This window comes from Talpa europaea (assembly GCF_964194135.1).
Source record: "Talpa europaea genome assembly, chromosome: 9".
NCBI lineage: Eukaryota > Metazoa > Chordata > Mammalia > Eulipotyphla > Talpidae > Talpa > Talpa europaea.
In genome coordinates this window covers 110,663,758-110,688,884 of record NC_140076.1, presented here as the reverse complement: position 1 = coordinate 110,688,884, position 25,127 = coordinate 110,663,758, and the positions used below count along the sequence as shown (strand labels likewise).

Here is a 25,127-nt window from a genome sequence, read left to right as displayed (position 1 = left end):
GCTCCTCCCACTCTTGGGGCCAATACTAATGATAACCTTATTTTTTTCTTTTCGCTCCTTGTCTCCTAAAATTCATACAGGCTCGCATTCGGGAAATGTCTCCTACCACCTTTAACCAACTCCTTCTCCCCCCATATTCTCACATCCCTGCAGAAGACCCTCATAACCAGGCCTGAGCCACCCCCTTGGTCTTTGCCCCTTTTCAGCAGGAAGTAGCCAAAGAAAAAACCATTGCCCCTTTTCCTATCAACAAAAGGCTGGTATGAAAGGTCCATGCAGGAGGCCTCAATGCAGAAGCCAACCAGGAAGCCCACCTGGAGGGCAGGAATGAGGATACCTGCCTGGAGGACTCAGACAATGAGCCTCCCCCCTCCCCCCAGGAGTCTCTTCTCAAACAAAGAACCTCTACCTGCCCTACAAACTTTTCCCGCCCTAGGAGCCCAACTACCCACCCGACCTCTCCTCACCCTATAAAACCCTGCTTCCCCCTAACAACGTGCGGGACTCCACTGACCCCGGCCTTGGGTCTGTGAGGTCCAACCGGGGCGCAATAAACTTTCCCTCCCTTTTGTAACAGGGTGGTCCCAGGAAAGGGGGAGGTTCCCTGCCCCACCCAAGGGAGGGTGGAGCTGAGCAGGAAGAGGAGAAGCTGCAGAAGAGACTGAGAAAGGAAGCAGGATAGAGCCAGGAGACCTGGAGGAGGCGCATGGAGCCTAGAGACACGTGAAGAAACTGCGCTTGTCTTTTGGTCGTGGACTGGGTGACACAGATGTGGGTGAGACCCGTGGGGAGGTGACCATGGCAGCTTTTATCTTGATGTTGATTTTGCTCTTTTCCTTCCGGGCTTGTCTGGTTGTTTCTGACCCTTTTCTGTGGGTCCCCACTGGAAGATGCTTTAGACTTGTAGCAGGCTTTGGGGCCTTGTTCTGGGCCAATCCCATTTGGATGGACTTTTACCCACGAGGGGACGGGTCACTTTGGGTGCTTGATTTAGAAACTAGACTCTTTGCCTTACCTGTATTGTTTCCTAGTTTTATTAAAGTTCCTTCCCATTAAAGTCTCCTATGTTTTCTGTTGATGCGGCAGATGGCAGAACCCATGTAGAATAGGCAGGTTTGCGGGGTTTGGGCTGCCCCTCTCCCTGTCCTATAACAGATTTGGCGACCAGTTGAACCATTTTAAGATTTTTTTTTTTTCCTGTAATTTTTACATATCTGCTGTCTTGTTTTGGCTAACGTCTCCAGATTTTTTTTCTGGCTTAAATTGATGAACTATTTTTCCTGGAGTGGAGGACTTTTGCTTTCCACAATGGACAAATACCTGGAGAGACTGGTTTTCTTTCACACTGGAACCTGACAAAATGTTCATCTGAGATTACATCCCAACCTCCATATATTTGATCTTCATCACCATGGAAATGGTGACAACAAGTGAAAGGGGGGAATTGTTAGGGGGAAAAGGATGTCCCAAAGCTAATTCCATACAGGCTTTGTGGACTCCACCCCCACCCCAGGCCAAAGCCAAAGACACTGGGAACTCCACATCCCATCACCACCCAAGGGAAGGTGGCTGGGACCTGAGGGTGGGGTGAAGCAGCCAGGTGGATACAAAAGGCAGACACGTGGGCTTTGGGGTCTCTCCATTTTTGGGCTCTCAGCCAGCTCGGAGCGTCAGGCCAGCTCTGAGGGTGACTTTGGGTTTCCAGGTCGTGGGATCGGGTAGGACGCATTAAAGACTTTATTTCCCTATTTTCTCCCTGAGTTGTACATTTTCCTTATTTCTTTTTCTTTTGTAAATAAACCTTTTATTAACCCTTTTGCGTGTCTGTAGTAGAGTATTCATAAGTCCCTTTAAAGCGCGCGGGTGAGGACCCACAGCCAGGAACCCGTTTAATATCGGGGTTGCTCTATAACACTTTGAGAAATTTAGCCTGGCTTTCCTTTTCTTTACCACGCCGAACCGTTCAGTGTCACCATGCGGAGAGATGCCCTTTCTCAGAGCCCACATATTTATGGGAAGCAGCACTCAGAGACAGGCACAGCCATGGAGAAATTCACTTGAGGCCCACAGAGAAAAGCCCGGCGCCCAGAGAAGCAGATGCAGAAACAACACGAATGGCACAGGATTGAGGGCCAGAAGCTAATGGTGCAACCAGTGTTTCAGAAAGCGGCCTGCTCCTTCTGCCCTGCCCAAACTTGAGCTCCTGAAGGACAAAGGTGGGGGCAGTGATGGCTGATGGCGCTGCACCAGGAACCAGGGAATTCAACAGCCGCATTTACATGTGAATGAAGCTCATGCTGGCCATGTTGTTTTACTGCCCTATTTTCTTTTCAGGACAAAGAAGGTGGAATGTGAAATGCTGTGGGCTTTTGTGTCCACTCAACCACAAAAACACTTGCAGTGTCATGGACAACTGTTACACAACAGTTCTCAAACCGATTTGGAGAGAAGCACCTCCAAATCCTAATTTGCTCTCTTTAGCTCTGTCCACAAAAACAGCTTTCTTCGTGTATGAAAATGTGAAGGGACTTCTTACATGCTAACACCCCAGGTGAATGCTAGTCACCAATACCTGACCTCTAGGTAGTGCTCACGGGAGCGTCCTCCACACAGAGTAAAATCTGCAAAGGCCACCTCTCAGGGGATCATATTCCTGCAAGCTGATGAGGACACTCAGGAAAACACCGATACCAGCCTCCCAACTCCACACACAATCTGGTGTGACTGTGGCCACCAGTGAGTCTCAAGTACTGAGACATGAATGTGAACAGGCCTCACGGGCTGATGGCCCCATCATAAGCGCAATAAGTAGAAATAATAAGAGCAACAGGGTCACTGAGTCATCACAGAGCGGCTTTGAGAGACTTGTTACTGAGGCAACTGTGTCTCCCCAAATCCCTGCCTCCACAGGACCTCAGAATGTGGCCTTCTAGGGCCTCCAAATACAATGAGTTAAGGTTGTATTGTTGTCTTTATGACAAGAAAAGAGGACACACAGAGAGCACCACGTGGTGAGGGAGCAGAGGCTGGTGTGATGCAGATAAAAGACACGGAGCCCCAAGGATTGCTGCCACCCCCAAAGCTGGGGCGAAAAGGAAGGATTCTTCCTTAGAGCTGTCAGAGGGAGCAGAGGCCTGCTCACATCTAGACTTCAAACTTCCAGTCTCTGAAACACAGAGAGAAACTGCTTGTGGGCCTTTGCTGCAACAGCTGAAGAAAACAAACAGGAGTATTCAGGGCAAGAAGGATGGAGGTAGGTAAGGGGAGAGGTAGGGCTAAGGTTTAAGGTAACAGAGTCTCTAGACCACTGGGAAGGGGAGAGAGAGTGGGGGAGGGTGGGAGAGAGAGTGTGTGCAGGTAGGAGAGCGGGAGCCAGGGGTGAAGACCCAATGCCACGCTCAGTAAGGTCTGCCTGGGTACCATCACACCCCCCCACCCTTTCAGATGTGCTGCTCCAGGGGCTGCATGACAGGCCCAAATCCAGGTCTTTGCGGAAACTCCAAAATACAAAATAAAAGTTGACTCAGTTTTGTTTGTTTTTCTTTTGTGAAAACCCCAACCCCAGAGAGCTGCTGAGGCCCTCACATCATCCAGCTGCTCCTTCTCCCCAGAACACCCCCCTGGCGTGGGGGGCTTCACTGCTCCCTGGACTTGGGAATCAACTGACTTCGGCCTGACAAGGAGTCAAGACCATTTGCAGCAATATTTATGTGAGTCCCACAGATGCCAACATAATTAGCCCCTGAGCCGCCGCCCCCACCCTGGCCAAGAGCTGGGCACACGAGAGTTTATATCTCCTGAGCCTCCTGCCTTTTAATTAAAATGTTTGTCTCACAGCTGCATTGGGGTGGGGGGGGGGCAAGCTTACACCTGGCAACAGGCAATGAGCACCTTGGAACATGGGGACAGATCGGAACAAAAACTGGAATTAGCTCATGTTTACCAACAGGTTGAGGTAAGACACAGAAAGAGCTGGAAGAAAGGCTGGATTCCCTGGATGTGTCGTGCAAGAGCAGGAGCTGCTTGAGATTCTGAGGTGTAAGGAGATGCCCATCCCAAGAGGGGACAAACCAGCACCCAACCTGGGGAGACCCTGGAGGGCCCACTCCTAGGAGCCAGGTAACCTGGTGCCTCTGCCTACTGATCTCCAGCTCCATGGATGCCGCAGTGACTGAGTTCTCTGATTCAGGATTTAAATGGTGGAAAATGCCCTGGGCCAGGCTGTGAGTATCCAGCTGCAGACAGATGAGCCCAGCAGGGCCTCACCCCCGAATGCCCACTGTGGCAGGGAGCCGGGGTGTCCACTCCCACAGCTGAAGGAAGGAAGTGGAACCAGCAGGGCCTGGAGTGGCCTCCCACATTCAGTCTGGGGGCCACCCAATACTTCTCTGTTCCTTTCACCGCTCCCACTCTAAGTTCCTGGTGATGGAGTATAACCCCGGACATGCCCTCTTTGTAATACAAGCATGTCCACCCCTAGAGCGTCCAGAGACACCTTCTGGTCCTCACCAGGAGGAGCTCATGAGAACTAGAAGTTGCTCGCAGTTGTCCACGACAGCCTGGTCTCAGGACTAAAAAGTGTCGTGTGTCCTCCCTGTCGTGGTGATGCCACCACCCACCAGGCAGTGGTGGAAATGGTGACAACACCGACGAGACAGCGTCTTTCTGAGATGACCCGGCCCCACATGGCTGTCCAGCTGGCCACCTCCCCCATGGCAGAGAGATGCCGGCAGTCATCTCCACTGGGGCACCTACAGGACATGCTTCCCCTCAAGTGACAGTGAGGTCACCACCGGGTCCACCTGGTGAGCTCAAGGCCACACCTCCAGCGGCACTGACCCCAGCACATTGCAGGGCCTGCCTGGCCCCACCTGCCTGGCCTGGGATGGGAACTCAGCTTTCTCAGGCCACAAATTACTGTGCTGAGTCAATCAGATAAACATCAAAGACCGCCTCCCTACAGAGCAGGCTCAGATAAGGACTAAGAGCCCCGGGCCTGCACGGGATGCTCCTAGCCTGCTCTGATGCAGCGTCCTGTTCCTCGTCCTGTTCCTCAATGCCTGTGCCTCCGGCCACCTCTGCACACAGCCTGGCAGGTGCAGAGCAAGGTGGCAAGGGCCTTACAGAGCTGAAAAGGAGGCCCGGCTACGCACCACATCTGACCAACCTCCAATCAGAGGGTGAGCGTGCGGAGTGCCAGACCAGATCACAGCGTGACTTCAGGAAGAAAAACTTTGTTCAGGGTACAGGATCTACCGCCCAGCCCCGGAGCCCTCGGGAGGGCGTCTGAACCAGCTTCACTCCACATCCCCGGCGCCCTGCCCCTCGGCCGCTGCCCTTGAGGGGCTTGTGGGCAGACACCAAGCCAGCAAAGCTTTCCCAGCTGCGGCTGCTGCCAGCAGGCAGCTGTGCAAACACAGGGCTGCAGTGTCCCACACCTCACACTCTCACTACGGCCACTTTCAACAGGCCCCACATAGCCAAACCACAAACGGCAGCGCTGTGCCCGCCTACAAAGTCCCCCACAGCAGAGCAGGGCCACGGCCAAAACCTCCATACTCGGCTTTTTAGCTCTTGTTTTCATCCTTTGCTTTTTTAAGAGGGGCGGGAGATTGGCAAATGCCTTTACTGAAGAGCAGTTATGCAAGGAAAAATGCACTTTTCTAAAAATGAGTCGAATGTGAAATCATGATGGCAAATGACAGAGACCAGAACCCCTGGCGGCCACCTGAAGGTACCCCCAAAATTCACAGGCACCAGACTGGGCCCTGCACCGCTGGAGCTGGCCTTGAATTCAGGGAGGAGGGGCCCAGGGTGCCAGTCACACCGGGTAGCAGTGTGACCCGGAATCTCTGACATAAGCTTCCAAGGGGGGCTGGACAGATCCCGCAATTACTGGGAGTAACCTTAGTCTCACCAGGAGACTCTCCCTTTCTCACTTCTAACTAGAAAACCAAAGTGCAGCCCCAAGGAGCAAGGCCTGGGAAGACGCAGGCTTGAGCTGGGACGGACAATGTGGGCCCTGTTTCATCCGGGTCCAGCTACACTCATTGATCCGTGGTTTCCTGGGGCTCTGGGGTCAAAAGTCACGCATGTGCGTAATGTTCTGTTTTCATCTCCTCAAGCTGCCGTAACAAATACCACTGTCTGAGTGGCATAAATAACAGACATTCATTTTCTCTGTTCCGGAGCCTAGAAGGTCAGGACCAAGGTTGGCCTGATTCAGCTTCTGGGGAGGGTCTCTTCCTGGCTTGCGAGCGGCTGTCTTCTCACTGTGTCCACACAAAGCCTGGCCTGCGCGTGTGTTGGGAGGGACATAGCATGAGAAAGCTATCTGGTGCCCCTTCTTCTACAGACACTAAGTGCATCAGCTCTATGACCTCATTTAACCTTTACTGCTTCTGCAAGGGGCCCATCTCCAAGCACAGCCACGCTGGGGTTTATGAATTTGGGGAGGCACCAGTCCATCTATAGCATCCTGTCATGGGGCCTCTCAAATTCTTGTCTTGCATGAATGTATTCATTTCATCCCGACAGCCCCGAAAGTCTGAATTCATTCCAGCAGCAGCTCTAAAGTCGCAAACGCCTGTCTCGGTATTATCTAAGTCAGATGTGTCACCTAAGTCAAGCGTCATCTGAATCAGGGCGAGGACAATTCCTCTCTAGCTAGGGACCTGTGACACTCAAGTCATGCGCTTCCAAAATCCCACAGTGGGATGGAGGACAGACATTCCATGAGCGAGGAAGGAAGGGGTAGGTTCTCGGCAAGTATAAAACCTAGCAAGTCAGATTCCATTAGATTCCATCAGAGCTTAACCCTTGAGAGTCATTTTCTGGTTCGATGCTCTGCCCTCAGGACCCACTGGGTGGGCTGGATCATCCTCCTAAGACTTTTCAAGGTGGGCCTGTCCATGCAGCTCTCTGCGGTGGCCTCCTGATCCTCTGAAACAAGGTGGGGGGCAATCTCTGAAGCCAGCGAGGAAGCAGCTTTGCCCCTGGGCCTGTGAAGGGCGGGAAGGCAGCCCTGCTCACCCGATCTGAACCCCCTTGCGAGCCAGTCTTCCATTTTCTTGAAGAATGGTGCAGTTCGGTCTTCCTTCTTCCACCCACTCGCTCTGCTTCCTTTGGTGCCAGCTGACAGCTTCTACTGGCATAATCCCATTCTATTCCCAGCTTCTGCTGAGAAGGTGGATTAAATCCCTGGTTCAGAGCCACATTAAGCTCCTTAGCGAATGGTTATTCAGTCACCCTGGGTGTTCTCTTGAGTACATACTTTCACGATTTTTGGCAATAGGCTGAGAATTTTCCAATTCTTCAAGTGCAGTTTATTTTTTGCTTAACAATTCCTTCTTCGGTTCAGATTTTACTGAAGAGAAAGGAAGACCCAAGCTACACCTTCAATGCCTTGTTCAGAAACGTCCCCTGCTAAAGACCCAGCTTCATCTCTCATAACTTCTTCCTTGCACAAAACATTGGAGCATGAACATAACTCAGTCAAGCTCTTTGCTACTTTATAAGAAGGATCACCTTTTCCCCACTGTCAAATAATGTGTTCCTCATTTCCACGTATGAATTTGGGGGTGGGGGGGAACATTCCTTTTCAATACAACAGGCCTACAATCATATACAATCATAAACCTCTACTGTTTGAAAGGCAATCCAAGAATCATTTCTTCTAAAACATAAGTGGTTCTATAATCAGTAGCCAAACCTCTGATTAAAAGGTGCATGGTTAATGCCAACTTATAAGATACTCATAAGCACAGAAAGGAAGCAAGGTTAGAAACTCAAAGAGTTAAAGGCCGCTGGCTGAATCAGGCACAGCAGGCCTCAGCAATGTGACTATCTTACAGAATGGGTCATTGTGAATAGACAAGTCTCCCAGGGAGCTGAGTTGAGTGTTCAGCCGCTCTGGGATTTCTCTGTCTCTTTCCTCGCTGGTGCTGCCAGCTATCAATCTTCATCACATTCACATGCCTCCTCCAAGAGGCTCCTCCCCCATTGGGCCAGCTACTTCTGGACTTGCTGAGGCATAAAAGTCAATAATTAAATCTGTTAGAACTCTGGGCCTCCCTGGTGGCGCAGGGGGTTGAGCATCACACTATGGTGCAATCCGTGGCCTCTGCAGCATGAGTTCGATCCCCGGCCAGCCAGCGGGGGACTCACATGGCGCAGCAGACCTCTCCTGTCTCACCGGCTGCTCCCCTCAGCAGTGTATTTCAGTCAGTCTGCCTGTTCTGTTCCCCACTCTGTGTCTGGTGGATCCTCTCACCCCCTGCATATCTGGCCTGTGCCCCAGCTCTTGTATGCATAAATAAATAAATCTTTAAAAAAAAAAAATCTGTTAGAACTCTATGCAAAGCAAGAAGAACAAGCTCAGAACGGGAGTCCCGGGCAGCGGTGGGAGTCCCTTGTGTCAAGGCCCCGATGCACCAAGCCTCCCAGCCCTTCCCCCAGCACAGTCCTCTCCTGAAGCCTGGGCCAGGCTCTGATTTGCTTTAACCAAGAGAATGAGCAGGACGAGTACTGGGCCAGTTCCAGGCCTAAGTCTTACAGGGTCTGGAAATTTGCTTTTGACTTGTCGAGACTCCGGAGAAGGCGAGGCACCTACTGAAGAGCCTGGGCGGGAGGTGCTCTAGGGAGGGAGAGACCCAGCGTGCCTGGGATGAAAAGGATGCCCAGTCCCAGTTGACCACCACACAGCCTGCAATCACACAGGGACCCCGCAGGAGACCTGGAGAGGCAGCCCTGCTCAGCCCAGCTCACAGAACTAATGATAAATTAGCACAATGCTAAGTTAAGCTACTGAGTTTTGGGGTGCTTTTAAAAGCAATAGATAAAGAGGACCACTTTGGGACACAGACTATATAGCAAGTTAAAAGGTTAGATCAGACAAAGGCTCCAAACTATTGCTGGGGTTTGAAGGAGCAAGTTTTGTTTGTTGATGGAACAACAGAACCACCAGACCTAAGGAGTAGCCGGAGTAGAGCCACCATCTGACAACCCTCTTCCTTGCCTCCATCCCAGCCCTATACTCTGAGTTAAGTGAAATAGGAGAATAGACACAAAAACAGCCTGCACTCAACCTGGCTCATGGTAAGCACTCAAAAAATGCTTACAAGTTCGCTCATGCGCTCTCAAAGCAGTGACGTGAAGATGAACACATCTGCTCCAAGGTACTATGGCGAAATAGGTAAAATCATTCTGGAACCACATAACCTGGGCTCAAATCCTGGCTCGCGCACAATCACAACCTCTTTGACTCTTCTGTGCGTCCATTTCCTCATTTGAAAGCAAGGGTAAGAGTGCTGACCCCTCGGGATTGATCTGAAGACGCCGTAAGTGGCAAGTGAGTCCCCAGAAGGTCCCGGATCACCCCTAATCAAGGCTGTCCTTGTGCTGCTGCTGCTCTGCACTTTAGATTCAATGACTCCAGCTTCTGCACCCCAGTATTCAAGACGTTTAAAGATTCCAAAACTGAGCATTTATTAGCTAGGATCATTAAATATCATTTTTAGTCTCTCTTTTCTCCTGGGCTTCTTCCCAACAGTCAGATCAAAACTCACTAGGTCTTGGGTGAAATCATGGAGCAACTAGCAGCTCTGAAGGCCCCAGTCACCCCTCAGACACCAGGCAAAGGTCAGGAACCCCCTAACCTACAATGGCATCTATCTCACTTTGCACAACAATCACCTCTCACATTTCTGCAAGTTTCCAAACAACCATAAAACCCCATTCCTGCTCACAAGCAAGGTCCCAGCAAGAACCTTTCGGGAGAGCAAACAGAAGCATATTTTTTTAAAAAACTAAGGACCAGGTATTCTTTTGACAGCTCTCAAAAATAGCTCAGTCAATGCAATAAAGTCATTTTCTAAAAACCAAACAGAACAAGAACTCACCAAGGCTCCGCACCCCAGCCCACAGGCCGCTGCTGCGGGCGCGACTTTACATGAAGAGAGATCAAGGGAGCGCGGCCCGCGGTGACTCAGGCGGCTCTGGGGTGCCCAGCCCTGGGCCCTGCTCCCTGCTCTCCTGTCTATTCTCGTTCTCCCTCTTCCCTCCCTCCTGTTTCCATGTTTTATAAAAGAGGTTAGAAGTTATATTTCTGGCTCGGTGACTCTTCCTGCCACCACAGGGTTGAGAGCAGATTTAGCTCAGGGCCCGGCGGGTGGCAGAGCCCACGGGGCCTGGAGGCCGAACTGCCCCAGTTCTGGCAAACTGGCCGCCATACGGCAGGGCTGCCTGAGGCCTACCTGAGGCCTGTATTTGTAGGTAAGGGCGGCTCTGCTTCCCAGGCATCTTCCAGGCCCTCACCAGGCCTCCAGTGAGGGAAAAGTGGGTCTCACTGGAGGCGGGGAAGGGAGGAAAATAGGCACTGAAGTGGAGTCCAGGGGAGATGCTGGGGTCACCTGGACACACTCTCCCCCAGGGCTGCTGGGAGCCCTGTGTCCTTGGTCTTCCTGGGGAGCTGGGGTCAGGGGCTTCAGGGTCAGCAAATGGCGGCAGCTGGTCATGGTGAGGACACCCAACAGGCCACGTGGCATGCGCGGTCCTGCGTCTTCCACCCTGGTCCACACCTGGCCGCACAGGTATGAGGTGAGGGACAGGGCCGCCAATGTTCTGAACACACCACAGGTGTCCTGCCCCCAGGCTGTCTTGTGTGTCCTCTCTCATCCCCATTTTTTGAGGGAGGAGCCCCCAGAAGCCACCCTGACCTACGCTGAGACCAGAAGACAAGGCGTCCCTTCCCCTCTCACAGTGGGAGTCACGCCAACTCAGGCTGAGCCCCAAAATGAAACCACAGCAGCCCCACTCCGGCCAGTGTCTTGGCTACTTAGATGGACACACCCCCCAAATACCAGCCCTCCCCACCATGACCAGAGCTGGGTTTCCCCACCCCCGCACCCACCGCAAAGCCTGTCCTGCTCAGGGGAGCTGAGCATCATCACTGCGGCTGCCTGAAATCTTCCCCGGCTCCCGTGCCCTCATCACTGGTACCCTGGCCGCATCGGCACTGCCCACTGCACAGCACGTGCTGGTCTCTCTCCAAGTGACCATCCGTCCGTCCCACAAGTTCCAGAAGAGAGCTTTGAAGGCAGCCAACCTTGGGTCTCAGAAGCCTCTGGGCCTGGGCCTGCACATAGCAGGTGTTTCACACAGGTCTGTGGGTCACTGTTCTCCAAGGAAAGCGACAGTCGCGGCAGCGACTGACTTGGCATCCAAGGCTAACGGCATCTGCAAAGGTCCCAAGCACCTGATTTTGCTGCTTAGCACGTGACCCCGACACTGCCGTCCTCCAGGCTCGTCGGAGCGCTGGCAGCCTCAATGCTCCGCCACCAGGCCTCGGTGGAAGTGCTGAGCCAGGGGAAGGAGAGTGGGTGCATGCCAGCACCGAGAGGGCTTGGCAGCGAGTCCCGGCTCCAGACAGGGCTGGGCCACCTCCCTTGGCACCAGCCAATTAGAGGAAGAAGCCCATCACTCTGGTGATGCCACTGAGGAGCTCTTGCCCATTTCGGCTGTTTTGCCAGCTACAGAGTCACAGCTACAATTAACGAGCTTATCATGGGCCAGGCAGGTCACAACATCGGCTTCGACTGCCCGAGGAGGCAGCAGTGCCCACTGAGCAGCTAAAGTCAGGCATCCCAGGCTACCCGCCTAACCAGCTGGGTGCCAGGATCCAGGCAGGCACTGAGGATGCAAGGAGGAGGGAGACACAGCCGCTGTCCTCCAGGAGTTCACAGTTTGTGGAAGAGAACAGAGAAATGCAGAGGGAGAGGCTCCAGGGGGAGACTTCACGCCGGCCTCTCTTCACGACATTGGGATGAACTCAACGAGGCGAGTCATATCATTTTGGACAAATTATTCAAAACTCCTAAAACACAATTTCTTCATCTAGAGGCACTAATAATGTACATCGAAGGGTTCTGTGAAGGGTAAACATGACGCTCCCTACACAGGGCTTACCTCGGGATAGAGAATAATAAATAAATGGCGATTGCTCCTTTACTTAACCACAGAATAATTAGGTTTCATGCACAGATTTACAGTATGACATGTCAACTTATTTCTAACAATTTTCTCACGTGTACATTTTTAAGTCACTCAGCACTTACAAGTTTGGAGTTTCTAACTTGGGCTTGAATCTTTGCTGGAGAGTCACTAGAGTAAGCATGTGATTGATTGTCCAAAGCCCCTCCGAGGGGGGAAAGAAAAGGAACGAGTAACGATTCCTCCAGGACAACCATAAACCAGATGTAACCATTTTGGGCAGAACGGAACTACTGATCACACTGTCCAGCATCCACCAGCCAAGGTCAGGGGCCAGGTCAGCAGCCACCATGTGCATCCTTTCACCAGGAGAGGAAGCCCAAGGAAATCAGCCTGGTGAGAGGCAGCCATTGGCCACGCCATCCAGAAGTCAGGGGACAATACACATACCCAGCTCCTCCTGGGCGAAGGGGAGCCCCCCGTGCTGGCCCTGGGCACCTGCACCACCCCCCTGGCTGAAGACCCGCCATCTGCAGGCTGGCATCAGTGGCCCTCTGCCCCTCGAGGGCCCCTTACCTCAGGTGTCCCAGGCTGTAGAAGCGGGACTCGCCGTCGGTGGAGCGCACGACCTGCAGCGTGAACATGGGCTGCAGCTGCCGGAGCTCCAGCAGGACGATGGCCAGGTAGTGGATGAAGAGAAGCGCGTCCACCAGCGACACCGCGTACTGCACGATGCCCTGGTAATTCCGGTCCCGAGAGTCCAAGATGCGGACCCCATAAAAAAGCCAATAGGACACCACGAAAAGGAAGATGAGGACCAGCAGGAGGGCGCGGAACACAAACACCCGTGGCAAGTCAGCTCTCTGCTTGCGGAAAAACAGCGCCCAGGTCCCAATGAGCAGAATGAGGAGTTTGAACGCCACAGAAATAAAGAGTCCCTCACAGATGGTGCCACAAGGCTCCAGCTCGTCCCGCCACAGGATGGGGGGCAACAGAATGAAGGCAATGGGGGTGAGGAAAACTAGAAGTCCCAGGAAGGTGGCCACGGTGAAGCCCAGGTAGCGCTTGCAGTCCAGTCCCACACTGTCCTCCATGTCCTTGCTGATCCTGGCGATGTCCTCCTGGGATATGCTGTGCTCCGAGGTGCCCGTGATGGCTGTTGTGGTCTCACCCCAATTGTCATCCTGATGGGGAAAAGACTGTGAGAATGAAAAGTCCCCCAAGCAGGCCACCTGCCAGAGCCCCCAAGCAGGCGCTCAGAGACCTGGGGAGGTGTGGCGGGGGGCCAGGGAAGCTTAACTCTTCAATTACAAGAAGCTTTTCACATGAACAACTGTCAGTGACATTTTCCAAAATTATCATACACTTTCCTTTTCAAACAGAGGAAGCAAGACCTGACCTGTCTGCTGGGTGATTCACTACTATGGAGAGGCTCGGAGGGCCTGGAGCAGTTTGCCCGGCAATAAACAATCTTGTTGTTCCACTCACATGTGAGCACTCACCCACCCAGGAGGGCGGCCTCTGCATTTGCTTCTCAGTTCCTGGCTGGCTTATAAAGGCTTACGAGGCCCAACTGCCACAAGGCGGGGAGTAGTACTATCCCTTCCAATACCTCCGAAGACGAGAACTGACATTATTCGTACAGATCAAAGCTTACTGGCAGCTAGTCCACACTTTTTCAAACCTCCACCATGTTTTCCAGACTCATTTGGGAAGTATGAGTGTCAAGAACTCTGATAACATGTCTCACTGACCAAGCCAAGCAAACATCAGCCTCATGGCCAGCACAGCTCAAAATCCTTCCCAAATATACTCTCCCGACAAACTAAACATTGGGGCAGAGAAATGCTGGAATTATTCTGTGTTTTGCTTTCTTGCTTTCTCTCTTTTAAAACTTTGAGGTCATTTCTCACTGGAAACTACCCTAGTATTTTCTACTCTCTAGTTTCTTATCTACTTAACAAGATCAGTTGTGAGGATTTTAAATGACGTTGTTATTTATTGGCAATTATGACTCTGTTCCAGAGCAACAACAGAGCAAGAAGGACATGAAAAGGCACATGGGATCCAAAGGGGTTTTGCCTCAGAGATCTGTACACATGATTTAACTTGGAAAATCAGATGTGGGGGTAAAATTGGGTGAAATTAAAGTATAAGACACTAACTTAGAAAAATCTAGTTAGAAAAATCTAGTTAGAAAAATCTAAGATGACAGCTGAATCAGTAAGAGAGAGATTTCATAACCAAACAATAACCTCAAATCTAGTAATGGTCAAAAAGGAAAAATGATTTGTGAAACGTGTAGGCAAGGAATGGAGGTCGTGAATTTCAAAAATCACATACCATGGGGCAAATTACTGTTTATGGTGACAGCCAGAAGCACCTGGGACCATCAAACATCACCGGTGGAAGCAAAAAGTACTACAATCACTCTTGAAATCTGGAGTGGCACTTTCATACACATTTAAATATATACTTAACTGCATGGCCTAGCAACTCCATTCGTGGATTTTTATACAAAGCACAACACATGGCCACAAAAAAAAATGGTACAAAAATGTTTTCTTGGGCCTCCCCGGTGGCGCAGCGGTTGAGCGCTGGGTTACGAAGCTGCCCGCAGCCTCTGCAGCACCGGTTCGATCCCCGGCCACCAGGGAGGGTCCCACATGACACGCAGAACTCTCCTGCCGCCTGCTGCTCCCCTCAGCAGTGTACTTCGATCCTTCTGCCTGCTCTGCTCCCCGCTCTGGCTCTGGTGAATTCTCTCACCCGCCTGCGCTTCTGACTGTACCCAGTGCGTGTATAAATAAATAAATAAATAAATAAATAAATCAATCAATCTTTAAAAAAAAATTGTTTTCTTAACAGCTTTATTCATAATAGCCAAAACAATATAACCCAAATGCTATCTGTTAGAAGAAAGGATAAAAAATTGGAGTACATTCATACAATAAAATAATTCCCAGCGAAAATAGAAAGAATAAATTGTTGAAACACACCAACACATGGACAAATCTCAAAATCATACTAAGTGGGGTGGGGGAAAAATCCAAAACAAACAAACAAAAAAATGATTCCAACTACACTGCATTATAAAAGAAGCAAAATTAATCTTCAGTGATAGAAATCAAAACAGCACTTGCCTTGAGAGGTGGGGGCCAATCGCAGAGATTGGGAAGAAATGAGAATATTCTAGAGTGACAGAAATATATACCTTGATAGGAATGTGGACTATGGAGGTTTATTCAGTTGTTAAAAGTCATCAAATTTACACTCAAGATCTTACATTTTACTTCAATTTTTAAAAAAGAAAAAAATAGTTAACAGGAAAAAACAGCCACAAATTCAAAGATACACAACTTGCTTTAATATAAGGTGAGGTTACAGGTGACACAAAATAATTTCCTTTGTAAACCTCTTAGCGAAGGCAAATCCGGGATTCCATGTTTTGTATTGGGCCTAATACTGACTTGATGATCAATACTGAAATAATTACTACTAGCAATGTCTCATCCTTTTGTTCCTCACCCACCATCTTTGATTTAGCTGCTCACCCTTTTTCCTGCCAAAGAGTTGTTAATTAAATCCTCTGCCCATATTAAGAATGTGTGTGTATATCTATGTAAGACATGCAGCTGTCCAAAGATTGTCTCAAGGTTGAAGTTCTCAGAAGAGAAAGAATCGAAGGGCCTCAGCCCTAGGTTATCAATAAAGAAACCAACCAAGGCCCACAAAGGCGGGGACACCCCACAGTCCCCAGGGACTGAGACCAACTTCCCCTTCAATGCTTTTCCCACTCCATCACCTTAGTGTAAACACCCAGGCTGTCCCAGTCACTTCCTGGTGAGCCTCAAGATGAAGAGAAGCTGTGAAGGGGAATTGACTTCACAGGGGCCCAGCAGGGCGTGTGAGTGGACATGCAGGAGGAAACTGCCCCCCACAGCACTTCAGGGTGGTCCAACCTCAGGACTGGTCCCTCCCCCACCTCTCTAGTCTTCCCGGTGCTAGGCAGGGGGTGCAGCAGTAAGCACTGGAGCTATTTACTGACCTCTGAACAAACCCCACTTTGGCCCACAGCTGCAGCGCTGGACTCCAGGGCACCCTGGGTCTCTGAGAAATTCCTACTTCAGTCCATCTGTCTGTTTAGTTGTAACCAGGCCTCCATGTATACCCACAGGGGCACACAGATCCATGCTATCTGCCCTAGATCTTCACCGCCGTGTGTGATATGTCAGTTTATTTGGAACCAAGGCTGGACATGCTTATGTGTCCAGCGCCGTGGAGAGTGTGCAAATATGGTTTGAGTATAACTCGGACACTTATGTAAATCAGATGGGCCCCCGGACATTGGAACGCAGAGAGAAAACCTAAACTCTTTTTTTTTTTTTCAGTTAATAAATCACCAATCTTTAAAAATGGGGTGACTTCACATAAAATCCTAATTTCCAGCTTTTTTTAAGCATTGCAGGATCCAGAAAAACCCAGTTGCTGCATTCCTGAACCGCAACCAGGGTCTGCAGAGGAACTGATACTGTTCCCCCAGAGGAAATGCATTCCACAACACGCAGACTCCAATGCCCGGCGTCATGGCCCCACACATGGGGTGCCCCACACACGGGGTGCCACTCAGATGGCTGCTCAGCCCCAAGCTCATGGGGCGCATCCGTGGCTATCTCATCCGTTTTCCTAGCCAGCACCTCAGGGTGCTCCCTGGTGTACTCGATTTACTAAGCGGCGCTGCTCAGGTGTCTGTCCCAAGCACTTTGCTCTTCTTCCCAACACTGCTTAGGGTTTCTGGAGAAGGAGTTTCCTCCCCTCTCCTACACTGTTCCACTTTGGAATGAGTCTCCAGAGACTGCTGCCTGTAACTTTTCCCTTCTCTGCGCTGTCGTCAACCTGGCTGGCTCCAACACCCTTCAAAGCAGGCCAACCAATCATACTCAGAAGAAGCTGCAAGTCAGCCAATAGCAGGGCAGGCTGTCCTCAGACCCATCAGGAACCACGGGACATAGATAAACTAATTAACATGCTGGAAAAACAAAGATTAAAACCCAAGAGAACTTAGAGCAATAAGACTTAGAAATACATGTACCAAAAAGCTTTGATCTAGGGGCCGCCAGCTCACACACTGCTGTGAGCCTTACCTGAACTTCCTCCGTCCGGGCAGAATCATTTGCCAACAGGGGCTCTCCCGTGGGAGCCTGAATGGTGACAGATTTTTCTGACCCTCTGCCATCTTTATTCCGGGGTGATTTGTGTCTCTCTCTATTTCTTTCCCTGAAAAAAACAAAAGATAATCAGCTAGTATGTTCATGCCATGTGAAAGAATAAATGCCCTCAAAATTAAGTTAGAGATTTCATTTTGAATTTAGGAGACACACACACACACACACACACACACACACACACACAATGCCAATGCCAACCCCTCATCAGCCTCCTGCAAGGAGTTGGCTGATCCTTATTCCCTACTTAGTAGTTACTCCTTACTTCCTTTTCTGCAATTGTAAGACAAACACCTCTATTAACAGTGATCAAATTTTCTCAAAGCCTAAAACTGAACTTTAGAATTTGTGCAGGAAGCAGATCATTTTATGGTAGAATGACTGACTTCATTTGGTAGTAATTTGCCTAAATTGATTTTCCAGAACTTTTTAAGTTGAGAAAACAGCAAAATATTTTAAGCTTTGGTCTGTCAAAAAAAAAAAAAAAAAAAAATCTGGGACACACTGTCACCCTACACCTTTGGATGAGAAGAGAAGAAAAGAAATTCTAAACCAGATCAGAGACATTTATTTCTCACCCTTCCAAATTCAGAACGAAAAGTCTCTCCCATAGGCTCTAGCTGAATTCAAAGACTCCCACGAAAACGAACAAAAGCTGGCACAGAGGACGCCAAGGGAGTTGTGTGAGGTGTGGTGTGAGTTTCACGTCTCCTCAGAAAACTGCTTTTACCCCGGTGGACCTCCTGGGTGGTCTCCCAGGGTGGCTGCGAGAACTCCCTGCTGTGGGTCACTCCTGACATTACAAAAGGACTCGGTCGCTGTGCAAAGCTCAGCAGTCACAACCTGGACCTGAACCACCTATGGAAGCCAGGGGCGCGCCCACCACCCCCTGTGGACAGTCAACCCGGGGAGCCACCACCAAGGGGACCCCCGAGTGGTCAGGAGTGAGTGTCTTCAGGCTGCTGGCCCACCAGCGGCCTTGACCTCAGCCTCGCTCCTCTGGCCACTCGCCCTCACACCCAGGTCCCAGCTACACAGAAGCCTCGAGCACACAGACTCTGGTGGCAAAGAGGCTCTGTCTCCACTAGCTGTGCCTTTCCACAAGGTATTCAACCCCTGAAAAGCTCAGTTTCCTCCTCAGAAAAAGGGATAACGGGAGCACCACACAGATGATGGGCGAGGCCAGGGCTGCGTTAGGGCTCGGCGCGTGGAGGTGCTGGTCACCGTGTCACCATCAGCCGGGGGCCGCGGTGGGTGGGCTTTGGGAAGCAGCGGTCGTAGAGTGGAGGCGACCATGGGAACCCAGCTATCAGCACTGTGGGAGCCCCTCCCCACCCCGGCGCAGTTGACCTACCACTGAGCTCACAAACCACTCCCACATTTCCTGGGGGCAAACTTCATTCAAGATTCTCAACACCTTCCCAGGAGAAGCTCTGGCTAATTCTTCAAAGAGCAGGGAGGCTTCCAGGGTCCCAGAGACTCTTTCAGTGACAGTCCCCAACCCCACACCGGCCCCCAGCCTGATTCTGGAGTGTATTGTATCACCACGGTCTATTCGTGACCTCCAGCTGCACAAGGGATGTGTTCTGGTCAACTCAGCCGTTGTGTTTTAGGGCAACAACCAAGAACAGTTCTCTGTCTGGAGCTGCATCTGCCGGCGCAGTCACACCACTTCCCACCCCAATGTATCAAGCCTTTAACTCCGTGCCTTATTACATGGACGGCGCTCAGTCCTAACAGCAGCCCTGAGGTCGCGGTCACTGTCCCCAGTTACCCCCATAACTGGGGGGGCACTGAGGCTCACAGTGAGTGGCAGAGCAGGGTCTGAGCCACGGCTGCTCCCACGGCCTCCATTCATACCTGCTGGACTGTGCTGATGCAGCTGGAGGTTTCGTAGCATAAATATTCTCACTGTTCCTCCTCACCCCTACACTGGCTGGACCACGAGAGCCAGGAAACAGGCCTTTAGATGCCAGGAGTCACCACTGAACCTGGCCTTGGGCAGCTGTGTGCCCACTACCCTGGGCTGCCACGGAAATGCTGCAAAAGGACGCAGCATGAGGGTCTCCCCTGGTGGCGCAGCGGTTGAGCGCTGGACTGCGAGGCTGCCTGCAGCCTCTGCAGTGCCGGTTCAATCCCCGGCCACGGGCGAGGGTCCCACATGGCGTGACAGTGTATTTCGTCAGTCTGCCTTTTCTGTTTCCCACTCTGGCTCTGGTGAATCCTCTCGCACTTCTGACTGTACCCAGTGCCTATATAAGTAAATAAATAAATCTTTAAAAAAAAAAAAAAAAGGGACGCAGCATGAGACACAATAAGCACCACAGGAGATCTGTGTGCCTGGCCAGTCTGCAGAATGAGCTGTTTCCATCAAGTCTAGAACCACCACTCCCCAGAGCCCTGCCCGGGCAGGGCGAGGAAGCTCCTGCTTTCCCCAACTGCTCTCACATCCGTCACTCCCTGTGCCATCAGCCAAGTCACCCGCTCCCCTGCCGGTCTAGTCCCACAGCCCCACAGGCTACCTCCTGTGACAGCACAAATTCCACTGGAAATCAAGTCTGACCGAGTGCCAACCCCACAGCCTGCATACCACCCCACTGGGACAGAAGGCAGGTGGGGGGAACCACCCAGAACAGGAAACTTGTCTCCCAAGGGCCAGTGGGTGGTCCTGGCCCTAAAAGGGCCAACAGAGACCCAAAGGTGAAGTGACAGTCTAACAATTCCCCTGATGACATCTTTGGCAAAGCCAGTAAGAAGCTAGTACAGATCACCCCAGGGAGGTTTCTTACCCTCCAAGCCAGAAACCCTAAGCCAGTGCTTCTCAAACCTGAGCAAACAGAAAAGCCAGTGTGGATGTAAGCGCTGATTCTCTGGCCCCACCTCCAGAGTGTGTCTGACGGGAGCCAACAGAATCCACATTTTCCACCAGCACCCCGGTGACTGGGAGGCAGGTGGTCCAGGAAACATCCCCCAGGGCTCTCCCATCAACCACTCCTGCAAAGGGGGGTTGGGGGGTGGGGGGCTGCTTGAGTAACTGCTCAGAATCCTGCCTGTTCTCGAAATACTCTGCGCACAGCCCTGCAGCAACCGGGCGTGAACATGACTCTCAGCGGCACAGTATGGTGGCTTCTTTATGGGAAGCGCATCCTGTGGGTGCCACATGGGCCATGCAATGTGCTGGTCCTGTCATCAGGGGAGCAAGACCCGTCATACAACTTTTATAACAATCACTGGTCCTGAGTCACAGCTTGAAGAAGGTCTCTGAGCCAGAATTAAATGGTGAAGCCCAATAAAAACACTCACTCCCGGTCAGGCTTTCAGTTTGCAGAGCCGAGAGCTGGTAGGGCCATGCCACGCAGCAGGGACCCAAATGTCATCCCTGTAGCTCCAAGGGCGCAAACTCCAGGGAGAGCTTGTGGCTGCCAAGTGGCCTCTGGGAGAGGCCTCCCCAGGGAGCAAGAATCAGTTCATGTTTGAACATATGAACACAGGCGACTGAGGAGTAAGGCCCAGCAAGGAAAGGGTGTTACGAGCCCGTGTGCCCCAACCCTGCAGAAGTGGTCGGTCACCCCTGTGCTCAGCTGGGCAGGTGTGTCAGCGAAGGAATCTCTGCACCTTTATCTCTGAGTCTGCTCCCACACATCTGCCTGTGCAGGAAGATAAGTGTGTCTGTGCGTGCGTGTGCACTCAGGAGGGACGGGACGAGCAAGCAAAAGCACGTAGGAGGCTCGGGCATGTGTCTGTACCTGCAAGTGTGTGTGTACAGACATCTATTGAGGTAATCTGGAGCTGAGCCCTGGGGGGGCTGCTGTAAACCCCCTCTCGCTGCCAGCCAGAATCCCAGCCGATCCCATACCGTTCCCATTCACAGCCGGCATTTCCTGGGAAGATTCTTTAGCTCTGCCTCTGTTGTTTGTCTATTTCTATTTGGGGAAAGCTGGCCCCACCGGTTACTCCTCCCTTTCCTACTCTACCACCACCCACTACCTGGCCTTTCTCTCCACAGGCTGCTGGGGCTTGGCTGGCTGCTTCCTCTATGCGGTGACTGGGGTGGGACCCTGGTGTCGTGCAAACTGATTGAGCAGCCTGTGGACAAAAGCACAACCCCCACGGCTCAGACAGCCTCTCCGGGACAATGCATGAGGCGGCTGTCACATGAGTTACCCTTCCGTTCCGCCCTTTTCCTATCAGTTCCTCCTGCTGTTCTCCTGGGCTTCCCAGGACCAACAAGTGAAGCTGAAACCTGCCCAGGCCACCTACTAACCGTGGTTCTGTCACCTATAGGATGGGGGGTACTGCCCACCAGGGTTCTAGGAATGCTGTGAGGACAAGACCAGGGCTGAGGGCCCAGCAGACAACCCACACCATCGCTCCCCTCACGGGCAGCTGCAGCTGTGGTATTTAGCGCAGGGAACGGCCCACACCCACAGGTGAGGCGAGGTTGGTTGGGGTCCACACCACCTTTCCAGCCAGTTACCTGGACACCCTCTGGACATGGCCGACATCACAAAACCAGACCACTGACTTCGCTGCTAGCAGAGTCACTGGTCACCTGCTTGGAACCCAGCCAGTCCTCCAAAGGCGCTGTGCTCAGACGTAGCAAGTTTGGTGCACTTGACCATTCCTGTCTCAGCTAGACCGCTACTGAAATGACCACAAAACGAGGTCCCTCCCTTTTCCTTCTTTTCCATCCAAATTCACAACAGATCACTGAGCAAGCGGCTTTGCAGGGCTGCTCCTGGGTGATACAGCTACCTGGCTGGTCAAGGCTGCTCACGCGCCTGAGAGGAGTGTTACTGCTGCTGATGATCCCTTAGGCCCCACTGGGCGCCCCCCTCCACACACCAGGGCCACGCTGGCTCCCCAGCCCCAGCCCCACTAGGGCTCTCGGCCTTGAACTCCCCACAGGCTTGTTTTTTCTGAAGAGGTCCTGGAGGGGCCACCTCTCACCCAGCGCTTTCCTGAGGGGCACGCAGGGACAGCCCTCCATCAATTTACTGAAAATCCATTTCTGTTGTCGCTAGTCACAGCCTTTCCTCCAGGGTCCAAGAGAGCTCTGAGAGTTCTGCCCACTTTTTTAACTCCAAGTTATACTTTCTTAAAGTCACCCCGGGAGCATGTGGTATCAAGTTCTGGGGCCCTGGGAGGCCCAAAGAAATGGCGGCAGAGCAACAGGCCCTGAAGCCTGACAGTGGGAACCAGGTAAAGGCAAAGAGGCCAGAGATGGTCTTGACTCTGATACTGCCAGCGGCGAGCACCACGAAACCCCTAGTTTTCCTTCCAGCTTTGGGGCACGGGAAAGGGAAATCTGGCATTCTGACAAGGGAATTACTGTTTCCAACTAGGTCCAAAGATTTGATATTTTAAAACAGCTATTTCTGGTATTTGATAACTAATCTGATCTGTGTACCCACTGGCTGCCGTTCATGAAGATGTTTTATCACCAGCGGTTTCTGCCTTTCCCAGGGTCTGAGCTCTGGCCTGTCCCTTCAGCCCCCCCACTTCCCCCCAATCCCCCCCTCCCCCCAGCTATTCCTTCCTGTTTCCTTTGCAGACCAGAAAAGCTCTCCTGGTCTCTGGCACAAACTTACACCTCTTTCCCAGAGCTTTATCATTATAAAAGAAATAAATGAAAATTTATAAGTCAAAATGTGTAAGTTAAAAAATACCCATTACCCTAGTAATCCTTTACTCAGGGGCAGGCAAGGTCGAGTGAATATCCACCGTATCAGAAGATCTATAACTCACCTAAGGTTTAGGTTTTGAATCTTGCTTTTTATAACAAGGCCTCGTGTCATGAACCAATCTTTGAAAACCTTATTTTGACACTTTTATTCCATTCGTATTTTTAGTTGCTTAACACACCCTTGTAAAATGAGGGCAGAAAGATAAAGTGGAGATGATAGTTTCCAGCCATCCCTGTTCGGGGTTGAGTTCCTGCCCAGATAGGGTTCCCCTAACTATCGTGGGGTAGTTCCCACAGGCGATCACTCCTATTGGTTCAGAGGGTATCTTCCAGGCCTCTTTCTGCGTGCGTGCTTCCGCAGGGTTCACAAATAGAAAAACAACTAGGCAAACACATCTTACTGCTGTTCCCACTGCCGTGAGCTGCTCTGCGAGACCACAAGGTCTAGTTAGGCTGTTAGGGGGAAAAGGCTGTCCTAAAGCTGATTCCATACAGGCTTTGTGGACTCCACCCCCACCCCAGGCCAAAGCCAAAGACACTGAAAACTCCAAATCCCATCACCACCCAAGGGAAGGCGGCTGGGACCTGAGGGTGGGGTTCAGCAGCCAGGTTGGTATAAAGCCAGACACGTGGTCTTTGGAGGGGTCCCCCATTTTGGCTCTCCGCCAGCTCGCAGCGTCCGGCCAGCTCGGAGAGTGCCTTTGGGTTTCCAGGTCGGTGGATCGGGTAGGACGCATTAAAGACTTTATTTCCCTATTTTCTCCCTGAGTTGTGCATTTTCCTTAATTCCCTTTCCCTTGTAAATAAACCTTTTATTAACCTTTTGTGTGTGTCTGTAGTGGAGTATTCATAAGTCCCTTATAAGCGCGCGGGTGAGGACCCACAGCCAGGCAACCCATTTTATATCGGGGTTGCCCCATAACAAGGCCACCACCTAACCTGTCCCAACCACGGGGGAGGGGGTTGACCACAGAGGCCTTTGGGACATGGCCCATGGGGGCCTTTGACTGTGGTGCTGAAATGCCACCAGTGAGTACCGTCCAACAATGGGCTGTACCAAGTACCTCATGTGCATCACCTCATTTAACCCCTTCAACAGCCCTTAAAGTGGGTGCTGCTGAACCCCTTTCACAGATAAGGGGTCTCAAGGAAGCAGCAGCTTTGCAATTTTATAACATTACAAATATAAGTAGATAATACAGATAGCAGCAATACAGATTACAGTATTGCTTCACTCATGCCCCACTCTTCTGCTCATGGAACATTCTGCAGATCTGTCATGCGGCAGGCTCTGTGAAGTCAGTGCAGACCTGCTTGTTTTGCACAGAGGAGGAAGATTTTGGCCCCCACCACCCAGGACCACATTTTCAAAACCCAGGCTTGTGCCCTGGGAAGCTCCTCAGAAAGAAAGAAGGTGCCAGACCAACCCCCTCTTCAATGTATAAGCCTCACAGCAAATGCATAATGGACCATGAGTCAGCAGCTTTGGGAAGGAAAAGTAACAAATTAACACTTTTTTCAAATCTTTCATTTACATTCTTGGTAAAGCTTTGGGAGAATTGTCAGCTAAGAGAAGTACTTAGAAATGAAAAACATTTCCACTGCAGGGAGAAACTTTAATTTAAAATCAATTGTGAGAAATTAAGGTCATCAACTGTAATAGCAGCTATAAAACATAAATTGGCAGTGTAGTTACTCCCCACGCAAGCTAAATGCTCTCAGCTCTGCTTCTCACGCACCAGCGAACTCAAGGGCCCTGCGTCCAGGCGCCACTGTCTGAACAGTGAGCCAAGAAGCCCGCCCCCCCACCCCTGCATGTTTCCCCAAAAGAAAAAGTGGAACCACCAGCCACTTACATACCCTTGTCTGTGAGATTTTTTCGAATGACTTGAATAGTAAGAATATCCAGAATATGTGGATTCGGTATCCATAGCAATGCGGAGCTTGCTTGTGATGAAGGAGCAGGTACCGTTTGTCCTTAGAGGTAGAGATTCCTAAATCTCCAGACTCCTAAAGCCTGGGACTCAAGGAGCCACTCTTCAACAGGAACAAATTCTGCAAAAAGGGAAGGAAAAAAATATCAACTTTCAGAGCTTACCTAAAAGGGGCTGGAAGTTGTTAAGAGCCAGCTCCTCTCCAGGATGAGAGCAGGGAAGCATCTGATGGCTAAATGCACCACTCAAGCAGCCAGAGGCTCCCCAGGGGTCCAGGTGGGGGCCGGGCCAGCA

At 51.3% G+C, this 25,127-nt stretch overlaps 1 protein-coding gene across 4 annotated transcripts in view; it reads right to left on the bottom strand.

Moving 5' to 3' along the window:
* VANGL1 (VANGL planar cell polarity protein 1) overlaps nucleotides 1-24,830 on the bottom strand; it is a gene marked incomplete at both ends in the record, with an annotated part of 39,736 nt that extends 14,906 nt beyond the window's left edge. For 3 of the 4 annotated variants that reach the window (XM_084242105.1, XM_084242106.1, XM_084242107.1), the window contains 3 exons: nucleotides 12,565-13,172; nucleotides 17,133-17,265; nucleotides 24,760-24,830. In XM_084242105.1, coding sequence (XP_084098231.1) covers nucleotides 12,565-13,172; nucleotides 17,133-17,265; nucleotides 24,760-24,830 — 812 coding nt within the window. The remainder of the gene's footprint in view (nucleotides 1-12,564; nucleotides 13,173-17,132; nucleotides 17,266-24,759) is intronic. The other variant, XM_084242108.1, reaches the window with a different exon arrangement.
* Between the last annotated feature and the right edge of the window lie 297 nt (nucleotides 24,831-25,127).